Source organism: Grammomys surdaster, unplaced genomic scaffold, assembly GCF_004785775.1.
Source record: "Grammomys surdaster isolate TR1022 unplaced genomic scaffold, NIH_TR_1.0 219, whole genome shotgun sequence".
In the NCBI taxonomy this organism is placed as follows: Eukaryota; Metazoa; Chordata; class Mammalia; order Rodentia; family Muridae; genus Grammomys; species Grammomys surdaster.
This window is the reverse complement of record NW_021604664.1, coordinates 1,612,353-1,624,848: the sequence shown is the minus strand read 5'-3', so window position 1 is coordinate 1,624,848 and position 12,496 is coordinate 1,612,353. Positions and strand designations below refer to the sequence as shown.

Below are 12,496 nucleotides of genomic sequence, written 5' to 3'. Positions count from 1 at the left end.
GAACTCTTGAACTCAGAAATCTGCCTGCCTCTGCCTACCAAGTGCTGGGATTAAAGGCATGCGCCACCACCGCCCGGCGGCTTGCTAGCTTTTAACATTTTTTTTTTCCTTCTCTCATTGGACTAAGCAGAATTCACTTGTTTCCAGTGTTTATGGCATCTTTGTATTCAAAGATTCTTTTAAAATTTATTTTATGTATACAGGTATTTTGCCTGTGTACCACATGTGTGTTTCTGGTGCTCATAGATGCCAGAAGCTGGTGTTAGGTCCCTGTGATTGAGATTAAAGATAGTTGTGAATGTGGGTGCTGAGAATTGAGTATTGTCCTCTGGGAGAGCAGCCATTCCTCTTAAAACTGCTTAGCCGTCTCTCCAGCCCCTTTATTGGAAGAACTTGAGTGTTTTCTCTTCCACCTCTCCTCTAGTTCCTTGTGCCACTGACCTACAGGGAAATGATCGCAGATGCTGAATATAGCTGATGGTTTTCTTATGTTGTTTAAAACCATTCCCTGTAGTGTTTGTTACTTGAAAGTTGAATCTGAAGACATGGGTAGATTTAAGGCTTAAAATTTACATAACGCTGGACAGTGGTGGCGCACACCTTTAATTCTAGCACTTGGGAGGCAGAGGCAGGTGTATCTCTGAATTCAAGGTCAGCCTGGTCTACAGAGCAAGTCCAGACAGCCAGGGCTACACAGAGAAACCCTGTCTTCCCCCTCAACCCCCCATACACACACATCACTCTTCCCCAGCAACAACAACAAACCAACTTAGATGATTTAACATGTTACATGGCAACTTCTGTCCTTCCTCATCAGGGTTTTGCTTGTAGGTTTTAACTCCTGATGGTTAACTCCTAATGACTGTCTTCATTACTTTATTTCAATTTCAGTTTTGTTTGTTATTTCTGTTGGTTTCTTCTGCCATCAGTGGTTAGAATTCTTTGGGACAAGTGGGTGCTCCCTTATCCACTAGAGTGGTGTAGTGTTTCTGAAATACGCTTCATATTGGAAAGGCCAAGTGCATAGTTATAGCTTCTTCTCTTTAGAACAGGGTTTTGAGCTTTGGCTTCTGTACTGTGATTTGGGTATGATTTCCTTCTCATTTTCTTCTTTCCCATTTCTACAACATTCTTGGAAACTCATGTTTTTCTGTGTACGATACTTATTATAAATTGTTTTTCTATATATATAAAATTAAACCTGGATCTCATAACCACACCATTTCAGGGAACCTCTTGTAGAACTGTTAAATTCAAGAAACGGTTGCTTCCAAGGCTGCTTGAATTTGGAAATTTCGTTGTCTGATTCCTTTACCTAAGTTGTAGTTCAGCAGATTTCTTTGAATTTCTTGACAGAATTGCAGATCAGCCCAGTTTCTTTGTAAGACCGTGGGAAGGCTGTGTCTAGTCGGAGCACAAGGTTGATATTTTTCACTGTGTTAGCAGCTGCTGCTACCTGATGTCTACCTTGATCATGCATTAGAGGTTTCAAAATGTTGCTGTAGTTTTTCCATGGATTGTCCTTTGTTGATCAAAATAATCTCATCTGCTTTATTGCCTAGTTGTATGCATCTTAGAGGGAAGGCAGTACTGATGTGAGACTCTTGCCTCATGTTCAGCAATCTTTAAGACACTAATTTGGTTTTTCCTCAGACTTTGAAGTTAACTATTACTCCATTTACTATATTGTTATGAACTGTTATATTTCACTATTTGGTAAGTTTAATACTTTGTATTGTTATTAAGACTCAGGTAGCTTTACCCTTGCTTCATGGGAAAAGACATTAGCGGTATGGTAAATTCTCTTTCCTAAGCTTCCGTATAGTATGCATTTGAAAGACCAGAACCACTGATTTGAGGTCTGGTTATTACTGTTGGTGTTGTAGAGTTGTGCAAAGGTGAAGGAGCCATGCAGAGTGCAAGCACACAACTTAACACTACATTACCAGCGCTGAAAGTTTAACAGTGGAGTCAAGACAGGCAGAAAAATGAACTGTGGAGAGGTGAGAATGAAAATGGGGTTCAGTTCGACTTCATCAGCCTGGATCAGACTTGTGGAGAGTCTGACACCAGGCACTTCTATGTAAGCATGTTTAAACACAGTATAGTTGGCAAAAAGTTTTCTGGTGTAATACAATTTGCAGTACACAAGGAAGCATAATTACATTGACACTCAACTCAGGGTACGTGTCATTTCTTCCAAGAATATGGGCTCTAGAGATATCTGTACTAGCTTAAGGAAGGATCTAGCCTGGTCTCATATAGATAGCATAGAGATCATTTGGGCTGTTACCCACCTCTGGTCCTGGTTGTGGGAGCTGGGTAGAACCCCTGTCTTATACAGCTAATTAATGAAAGGGTCATTTAGACTATTAGGTATCTCCAGTCCTGGTTATGGGAGCTTGGGGAAACATCTGGCTGTACAGGTAATAATTTAGATTACTAGCCAACCTCTGGTCCTGGTTGTAGGATCTTGATATGGCCTGGCCCAACAGATAACATAAATCACCAGACTATTTATTTATCACTGCTAATTCCCAGCCTTCTGGAAAAACAAGTTATATGTCCTTCCCTTTAAAAGATCTATCCTGGGTGCTTAATATTCCTGGTTTCTCTGGAGATGTGTAGTACAAGGATCTTTGTGCTCCCAAGTTCAAGATATTATACCAAATATTTAAGAAAACACCATATGGGCAGTCTCTTTAAGAGCCAGCATGTGGTTTGGCTGGATCTGCTTTTCTGAGGCCAGACTCAGGTATAACTATCTTTTTCTTTTTTCTGTCTCTTTCAGTGAAATATACTTTTTTTTTTTTTTGGATCCTTTGGGCTTCCTTATTCATTCTCTAAAGCCTTTCTTCCTTCTGTTTAGCTGCTTGTCTGCCATGTGTCTGACCTCCATCCCAGCTTAAATGGCATAGTTTTGTTTCCCATTTTTCTCCAGGTAGACAGCTTCTGAGATTTACAACTTACCTACCCAGTTTGTTTGTTTGTTTGTTTGTCCTTTTTTCTTTTCAATTAATGAAAATTGTCCTTAAGCTTAAAAAAAGAAAGTGCAAATAAAAGAAAACACCACATTAACAAACTGCTTCTAGTGGAATACAACCTATAGTTTGATGTGATATCAGAAAACAGTATCCACAATTACCAGATCTTCACTGTGGAAGTAGATATGACACTATACCACCTTTTATTAAATGATCTACTGTATTAAAGAGTTCCGAAGCAAAAAAGAGCAGTGCCGCTCATTAAAATTCTTTTTTGATATTTTTTGGTATCAAAATATGCTTTTTATACTGGCATGGTAGGTTTATTGCTACATTAAGATAAGTTGAGGGCTGTTGCAATGACTTAGTAGGTAAAGGTACTTGTTACCCAAGCCTAAAGATCTGAGTTCAGAACCCAGAAGAGTGGCCTTTAGGGCATGCTGCAATACCTCCACCCCTCCGTCGTCTTCTCCTCTCTTCTCCTCTCCTCTCCTCTCCTTTCTTCTTCCCTCCTCTCATCCCCTGCAAGCTCTGAGTTTTTCGGAATTATTACCATTCTTGTTATGTGGATTTTCTTAAGGTCATGCTAAATATGGTACCTTGAGTTTTAATGAATAAAACACTATACTTTCACCTATAAATAATCTTGTAGAAAAGTTAAAGTGGACTGTCCAGTTGAGAATGTTAGGAACTTTAAAAGTAAACATGGGCTTAGAAGGAATTTAACTGTACTCCAGTCTCCATTCTTTTTATGTGCATTGGTGTTTTGCCTGCATGTATGTTTGTGTGATAGTGTCATATTTTATAGTTATAGACAATTGTGAGCTACCATGTGGGTGCTGAGAATTGAACCTGGGTCCTGGAAGAACAGTCAGTATTCTTAACAGCTGAGCCATCTCTGCAGCCTCAGTCCCCATTCTTAAAGCTTTCCTTAATAGAATGCTTAAAAAAAAAGGCACTCTGAAGCTAATAGGACTTCTGCAGCAACAGGCATGGCAGAAGATGAGATTGTGTCTCTGCCTTGCCTTTCTTCCTTGTTGCAAACCTGATTTTCCTTATGGAGTATACTACAACTTTTTAGTTTCTTCCGATTCTATACTTCATCTCCTGGTAGATGTATTTGAGTCGTCATCCGTGTGTGGTTGTCAGTGTTTGCTTGCTTGCTTTCGACCTTGTGAGGAAACAGGCCGCTCATCTCTTTGGTTTGTCTCTCCCTGCTCTTTTCCTTGTAAAATGGAGGCTGCCTCATCACTGATGTAGTTGTACTCTCCGAGTTCACGAATTACTTCTTCTCTTTCTCTCAACCTTAAGAAAGTTCCATTGCTATCCTTTTGAAGTTCTTTCCAGGAGATTACCTGCCTTGTGCTGTGCTATTTGGTCAACATTCCCCTAGCCTTCAACTCTGTGTCCATTCTCATTTCAGCGGCTGGACAAAGTCACCGTATCATTTTATGATCATACAGATAGTTTAAGCTCCTTATAAAACCATTTAAATGTTAAATACATGTGTGAAATTTCAGATTCAAAATTAGTGAGTTGTTTTAGCATCTTTTTGTATAGACCTGTGTCTATACTCTCATTACATCTTCTTTTATAAATTACTCACCCTTTCTTCCCCAGTCTATAAAGAACTCGTGTGTCTTAGATATGGGGAAACATCCAGATTGCCTTGAAAAGGTCTCTGATTCTTGCACAGTCTGGATGGTCATCAGCAAAGCACTTGTTGGTCCATCAGTTCCTGTTTCTTGTTTCTGCTGCTTACATTTTTCTTGCTGGGTTCTTTGGTGTAGTCCTTGGCACACTTAATCACATTTTCAGATGGAGTCTTAGGAAAAGATATATTTGGAAGCTTTTTGATTTGTATTTCAGTTTGCTTGTTGTTTAGAAACTTTGCAGAACTCAGGCCTAGGTCTTTTCTGTAGCTCCTATGGTTCCTGGCCTCTATATACAGTCCAACTGAATATATTAACAGAGCAGAGAAGTAGTGGAGGCTATGTCATATTTCTTTATCTGAACAGTTATTCTTTGTTGAGAAACATCTATAGTCATCTATAGTTTTTTTTTTCCCCCGGAATTACCACTCATCCTTTTCTCCTTTTGGGCTAATTTTTGTCTTCTTATTGGCTGTCAGAGAAGCTTCATATATTGAAGCAGCACTCTTTGGTCTGCATAGCAAACAGTCATTTCTTTTCTGGTACATAGAAGCATCTCACAGAGCAGCTTCTGTTTATACTGTGACAATTGTCCTTGAATCTTTGGCTTTCTTGGTACTGTCTGTGCTTGTGTCCCTCCGGCATATCTGAGAGATACTGCTCTGTCTCTTACATCTCAGCTTTGAGTCCATGTGTAGGAGACTCCAGATGGATCACTTGGGACTCATTGAACTGTAACCCACTGGCCACTTGTAATAGCCTTGACCTTCTTACCTAGAGTATGTTCATTGTCTAGCTCTCTTTTCATTCTGCTGTTTTCCCTGATATATGCCCAGAGTGAGCCCTTGATTTTTTTGATCACCTAGCCCTCTGAATTTGGTTACCTGCTGTCATCATCCCTGGGCTGTGCAATAGACAGTGACTTCATTTTTTAGGTGGCTAGGGCTAACTGTTGTGACAGGCACTTTATACTGCTTGTGAATCTAGGCTTACCTCTGAAAGCTCATGGCTCCTCTAGTCACCTCATATCTGCCAAGAACTTCCCATATGTCTGGTGCTTTCCTTTGCCCAGTGGATAGAAAAGCTGTTCCCTCACAGCTCTGTCACTGACCCCTGGTCTTGTCTGCTTGCAGTTGGGCCGGTGTACAAACAGCGTGGTCAAGTATGAGCTGATGCGCCCATCCAACAAAGCACCCCTCTTGGTGCTGTGTGAAGACCATCGGGGTCGCATGGTGAAGCACCAGTGCTGTCCTGGCTGCGGCTACTTCTGCACAGCGGTAAGAGCCCAGCCCGCCTGCCGGGCTTCAAGAGTTTTCTGCAGAGACTCATTCTAGCATCGTACTCCATATAGGGTCTATTCCGTAAGCCCCTCATCACAATTCTTGAGCTTTCTTACTGTAGACAAATAACCTGACACCCTCAGTTTCCTTTGTTTTGTTCTGTGGATTTCTGTCTTGAGTACAGAGGGGAGGGCATGCCTCCTCCCTCTGCTAAACTCTCTGTGGTGTAGTAGTCATCACTGGGATCTTGTCTTTGATGGCTCTGTTCATGGGATGTGTATGCATCCACTAGGCCCGTAGGACAGGCTCCTTCTTAGAATGCCTCTGTGAGTGCCTTCACTTACCTGTACCTTCGGGTGTCCTGCTTCTCTCTGTGACCTAGGCCAGGAGCTCCTGCTCTGAGGGCTTATCTTTGAGTTCTGTACCCGGTTTTCTTCCTAGGGTTCCCTTTTTGTGCTTCTGCTGAGAAAAAGAGAACTCCTCTGAATTCCATTGTTTCTGGCTCTGCAAGAACAGCTGTTCTAATTGGTGCTCTAATTGGTATTTATTGAAATGGTCACCTTGGGACTCTGATTCTGTCTATCATTATATCATGTGGGCCTTCTAGACTATGTCTTGTACAGCTCTTGCTCTTTTAGAGTGGCCAGACTGAGGCCTCAGCTAGCTGGGTCACTGGGGATTGAAGATGGAGAGTGGCAACTGTGCGATAACCTTTGGTGGCCTCTGCTTACTTTGTGAGCTCTTTGTTAAACTCAGTGTTTTGTTTCCCTCCTGTTGGTCACTAGGCCATAACTGGGCCTCTACTTGCCTGAACCTGAATGGTTCAGTAGAGTGTCCTGTAATTCTCTAAATGTTATTCTGAGCTTTTAAAAATGATTTTTATCTTCATTTTTTCAGGGTAACTTCATGGAATGTCAGCCTGAGAGCAGCGTCTCCCATCGTTTCCATAAGGATTGTGCCTCTCGAGTCAACAACGCCAGCTACTGTCCCCACTGTGGGGAAGAGGCTTCCAAGGCCAAAGAGGTGACCATAGCAAAAGCAGACACGACTTCCACAGTGACCCTGGCCCCTGGACAGGAGAAGAGCTTGGCTGCTGAGGGCAGGGCTGACACGACCACGGGCAGGTACTAAACAGAATAGCTGTGGCCAAGCTTCTCACAGAACAATCCTAAAGATACGTCCTCTATAGTTAGCCTGAACTTTGTCATTTATCATGGTTTCTGATGTCTAAGAAGTGCCGGTGTTCATTTAATACCGTCTCTACATGGGTCTCGTTTATTTTGCCTTGATAAAATCATCTATGTTGAATTAGTTTGTACCTCCTTGACATGATACAGCTCTTTGTGGTTTTGTTACTCATGTATTCAGTGTCCACCCCCTGAAGCTGTCTCTCAGCGGCTGTGGGACTTGCTGAACTGTTTGCTGCAGAGGTGAAGACAAGATAAAGATATAATATTGGCTTTTCTAAGAAGAACCCAGTAGAGCTTTCAAATAGGGGTGGGGGTGGGGGGGCAGAGACAGATGACTGCAGTCTCTCCTGCCAGGCATGCCCTCATAGGAGAGGAATGGTGATCTTTCCAGATAGCAACAGAGCCATCAGGTTCCTTAGCAGAAGAGGAAGGTAGTTTTATAAGCATGACAGCAGTAGAAAAAAATAACTTAAAACTTTGTTTTGAGGTCATTTAGAAGACTCAGATTGTATGTATATACAGCTAAACAAGGGCTGGGAGGGTCTTAGTGCTTTCCTATTAATTGTTAAGTTCAGTATTCTCAAGTCATATTTCTGGCATGCATTCTTAAGCTCTAGAAAGCAGTAGATTCCCTAGATACAGCCTGAAGCTTGCTTTTTAAAATAAGGTTTGAGTGAGTGGGTAGTAACTCCTAGTAATGTTGTGCTGGTTTCTGAGTGTCTTGTTTACCAGGGGGTGGGGTTCTGCATCTCAGGCAGCTCTCCTGAGACAGGCAGGTGTGCATAGACTGGTCGTTGACTCTGCTCAGAGGCAACCTTTGTGGTCTTATTTTATACATCCATTGGTTTCTGTGAGAAAGAGAGGGTTTCCAAATAACAAAACTCAACATTTTAATAATTTCCTTCTCATGAAGCATTGCTGGAGCCCCAGAGGATGAAAAATCTCAGAGCACAGTCCCCCAGGTACCAGAGTGCTTCGATCCTGCAGGGCCAGCTGGGTTTGTGAGGCCAACTTCTGGCCTTTCCCAGGGCCCAGGAAAGGAAACCTTGGAAAGTGCTCTAATCGCTCTGGATTCTGAAAAGTAAGAGATAACCTGGTGTATATTTGTTTTTGTTTTTGTTTTTCAGAGACAACATAGAGATATGGTCTTCCCTAGGGCTTCCTAGTACTTTGCAGCTTTTAAAATAACACTGTTCATCAAAAGGATGAGCATATGAGGGGTCAGCCTCTTATGTCTTTACATTGTCTGGGATTAATTGTTGCAAATTATTATCTGTTTATGTCAAGAGCAAGAAGTGTGATTATTGTTATCCTGAGCATGACCTTTATTGAATGAGCTGCTTGCAGGCTCCTAGAGCACACATTTTATTCCATGGGCTTCTACCTTGCTGCCTAGTCTCTGCTTAGTATAGGGTAGACCAGGTGACCCCTCAGACTATTTGCTAGCCCCTACACTGCAGTCTTTCTTGGTTCACAGGTTTACCTGTGTCCTCTTTCCTTGAGGACAGTGTTATACTCCTTAGAGAGGTTTATCCAGGTGACTCTAAATTCACTATGCCCTGGAAGGAAAGTAGGTCACTCATTCTTAACAAACAGACCAGTTCCTCTGTTGCTCTTTCTTATTCTGAATAGCCTCTCACTATCTCTTTCCTGGTCCATCTGATACCCATAGTCCCTGTCTATTGACCAGGCCCCAGACTTTTCCTGACCTTCCTCTACCTCTAGCCCCTGTTTATGAGTTGATGTAAATTTCATAGCAAATCCATTGGCTCACACCCCTTCCTTGATGCTAGAGGGTAGTTAGTATCACCCCATGACTCATCATTTGAGCTGTAGAGGTCACCCTGGACATTTTGCCTGCCACTTAGTGTGCCATCTTGCATGTCTATGGTGACTAGTGCATGATGACTCCTTGGGATTCCCCTGACCTTCTATAATGCAGCAGTTTGTCTGTACCCAGGATAGGCTCTGTGTCATCTTACCAATGGTGTTTTAGTGTGTATCATTTTAATGACATCTGAAGACGGTTGCTTTGGGTTTTCTGTCATTGTTTCATTTGTTTATTTGGGAGGCAGTGCCTCAGGGAAATAATAAATGCTGTCAACTTTGAGCTGTACCTATTGCCCTGTTGTTTTGACAGTAAGTCTGGTGCTGATTGCTGTCCTCTGTTTTTGTTTTTTGTTTTTTGTTTTTTTTTACAGACCCAAGAAACTTCGCTTTCACCCAAAGCAGCTGTACTTCTCTGCCAGGCAGGGCGAGCTGCAGAAGGTGCTTCTCATGCTGGGTGAGTTGCTGCACCTGAGGCTGTAGAAGGAACACAGAGAAGCCTTGTTAGTTACCCCTTTTCTCATGAGCCCCATCTCACTGTCTGATGTTTGTAATTCTTTGATTCCTCTGATTAGTAAAAGAAAGTGCTCCCTGGTATTCAGTCTGCCTCATGCGTCTCTGGTCTTTAAAAAGGAATTAGTTAGGTGGTGGTTAGATGAAGCAGAAGAGCAGCGTGGCTGGGCCCTGTTGTGACATGTTGCAATGAAGAGCTCAGTGCTTGTGCTGAGAGGAGCAGTCCTGCTACCTAAAGTGACCTGGGAGGGTGCTGCTGGGTGTGCCTCTGCAGGTGTTGGCTTGCCTTAGGTCTCTTATGCCTGAAGGTGTGCTGGCCCAGTTGCAGCCTGATACCTGAGCTCAGACTTCTAGGCTTCATCTCTAATGTCCGTCTTCTTCAGGTTGAGGGCATGAGTAAAGAGCTCATGGGCTGACAGCAAATCATGAAAGAAGCTAAAGCTTGTCTGAGGGGAAAGGGAAGATGGGAAAGTTTAATTTACAAAAAAGTTAGTTTTACTCTTCATGGACTTCACATAGTATTAAATTGCTTCACTACTTTTTTGCATGGTACTTGGGGAAATGTCTAGAAAAATTTTTATTTGGGAGGCTAAGGTAGGGGGATATGAATTTTAGGGGCCAGTCTGGGTTACATAGTGAGGTTCTGTGCCCCATAAAGTAAAAATGAAACAAGAAGTAAGTGTCCAAGTCTCAGGGTCACACTTGTACTCCTGAGACATATCTATTCTTGGAGCTGTTTGCCCATATCACTGTTTGCATGAGGTTGTGAGAGGCATGGTGAGACACTCTGATAGACTTGCTTGGGAGGCTTCCTGTGGTGCTGGTATGGGGCCTGATTTCTGCCTGCTGCAGACAGGCCATTGTGGTATAGTGGCTACATGATGGCTTGCTTTTTATCTTGAAGATGTCCATGTCATAAGCATCTTTGTGGAAGGGCATTATGGTTGCTATCATGTAATTAGTAATACTGTGTTTGTTTACAGTTGATGGAATTGACCCCAACTTCAAAATGGAGCACCAAAGTAAGCGTTCCCCGTTACATGCTGCTGCAGAGGCTGGCCACGTGGATATCTGCCACATGTTGGTTCAGGTTTGGAAGGATAGATTTGAATAGATCTTCATCTTCTCTGTGTGTATCTTAAGTGTTACTAGGTTTCTAGTCGAAGGCTAAATTGCAGTGGTAACTCAAGACCACCATAAGAAGATGCCTCCCAGCCCTGTGGTTGTTGACTGCTTCCACTATTTATCCTGATATTTGCCTCTGTTGGAGTAGCTGTGTCTCTACCTACTTTCTAGTTTTCATTTAGTTTTGGCTTTAATATTTAAGGTCTATTGCAGAAGATGGAGGCTTAGTGGGTCCCAGATCCTTCCCTCTTCTAACCCTAGTGACTAATTATGTATTCCTCAATGTTTAAGTAACAACTATAATTTGCTCTAACTTTATGAGCGAACTGAGTCTAACTTTGAAGACAAGCTGAGTTTGACTCTTGGAACTCACATGGTGAAAGAAGAGAACACCAATTGTTCTGATATTTACATGTCTTGTGTTGTATGCACATGTCTCCCCTAATTTAAAAAAATGTAAAAAATTTAAAAAAAAACTATGATCATGTGAATACTTAAAATTTTAAACTTTTGGACACATCATAATTTTATGTATTTATGTGATATAGAGTATTTCAGCATATAATATGTAGTCATTATTTCCTTATGGCTGGACCATTAAAAGCCTTTCTTAATTATTTTGAAATATTCAATTAGTGTGTTAACCCAGTTGCCCTGTAGAAAGTTGTTTTTCTCATCCAGTCACACTCTGGTCATCACTAGCTGTCCTCTCTAATCCTCCCCACACCTTTCCCAGTGGTTGGTACCCATTGTTTCATTCTTGGCTTCTACATACAAGTGAGCATGTGCAGTGTTTTATTATGTTCCTGTAAATGCAGACTTGTTTATGGCAACTGTTACATGTGTCTATCTACCACTTGGTTTTTTTGCTCATTTGTTAGTAGACAGCAGATTTGGTTCAGTGTCATAGCTTCTGTGATTAGTGGTGTGGTAGACTTATCTGTGCAGAGATCTCTCAGACATACATTCCTTTCTTTTGGATGTGCACACACCCAGAAGTACACATTTTGTACTGAGGATCACCTGGTTGCTCAGTTCCAGAAGCTGAGAAACCTCCATACTGTCTTCATGGGGCCATTGTAAGTGTTCTTCTTCTCCAGTCTGTGTAGCATTTGTTATGTGTTTATCTTTTGAGTTTGTATTTCTTAAGGATTAGAGGTGTTGAGGAGTTTTCACATTCTTGTGGTTCTGGTTATATTTTCTTTTGAGAAACGTCAAATCATTAGTCTGTTTAAAAATTTGGGTTATTTGTTATTGAGTTGTATGAGTTCTGGAAATGAACTTCTTGTTGAATGACTATTTTCCATATACTTCCTTCTATTCTGTAGGCCACCTATTAACTCTCCTCACTGTTTCCTGTACTGTGTAGAAGTTTGATCAAGGTTGCCCGGTAGAATCAATCCTGCATCCCTAGGATAAGAAAGTCTTGATCCTAGTGATCCAGCTTCTATTTAATTCACTTGCTAGTGTTTTGTGTCAACCTTTTTTTTTTTTTTTTTTTTTTTTTTAAGTAAATTTCTGCACCAGGGATAAGTCTTTTTTGTAGGTTTTGATGCTGTGGCTGTGTGGCTGTTGATGGTGTCAGTGCTGATATTATAGACCTAGCTTTGGAGAGTGCTCCCCTCCCCCATTAAATAGTTTTAGAAATGCTGGCATTAATCTTTGAAACTTTGGAGATCCAGCCATGAAGCTGCCCTGTCTAGTCTCTTGTTTGTTAGAAGACATTGTCTTTCCCTTCCCTGTAGTGCACTGTTGTTTACTAGACTCCTTTTCATTCGACATTCGTTGGTTTTAAATGTCCAGAAGGCCACCCATCTTGCTGTCCTGTGATTTTCATAGGTCCCTATTGATGTGTGTTTCTGTGATGTTAGTCTATGTGTATCTACTATGTGCTCTTGTTTTACTTGTGTGTTCCTTCATCTTTC

The 12,496-nt window shown here is 41.7% G+C and overlaps 1 protein-coding gene across 6 annotated transcripts in view; it reads left to right on the top strand.

The window, feature by feature from the left end:
- The window catches only part of Ehmt1 (euchromatic histone lysine methyltransferase 1), a 134,817-nt gene that overhangs the window by 79,325 nt on the left and 42,996 nt on the right, over positions 1 to 12,496 (top strand). For 4 of the 6 annotated variants that reach the window (XM_028772798.1, XM_028772800.1, XM_028772797.1 and 1 more), the window contains exons 11-15: positions 5,770 to 5,913; positions 6,814 to 7,040; positions 8,020 to 8,187; positions 9,308 to 9,390; positions 10,430 to 10,536. In XM_028772798.1, the coding sequence (XP_028628631.1) occupies positions 5,770 to 5,913; positions 6,814 to 7,040; positions 8,020 to 8,187; positions 9,308 to 9,390; positions 10,430 to 10,536 (729 nt within the window). The remainder of the gene's footprint in view (positions 1 to 5,769; positions 5,914 to 6,813; positions 7,041 to 8,019; positions 8,188 to 9,307; positions 9,391 to 10,429; positions 10,537 to 12,496) is intronic. The other 2 variants (XM_028772803.1, XM_028772802.1) reach the window with 1 other exon arrangement.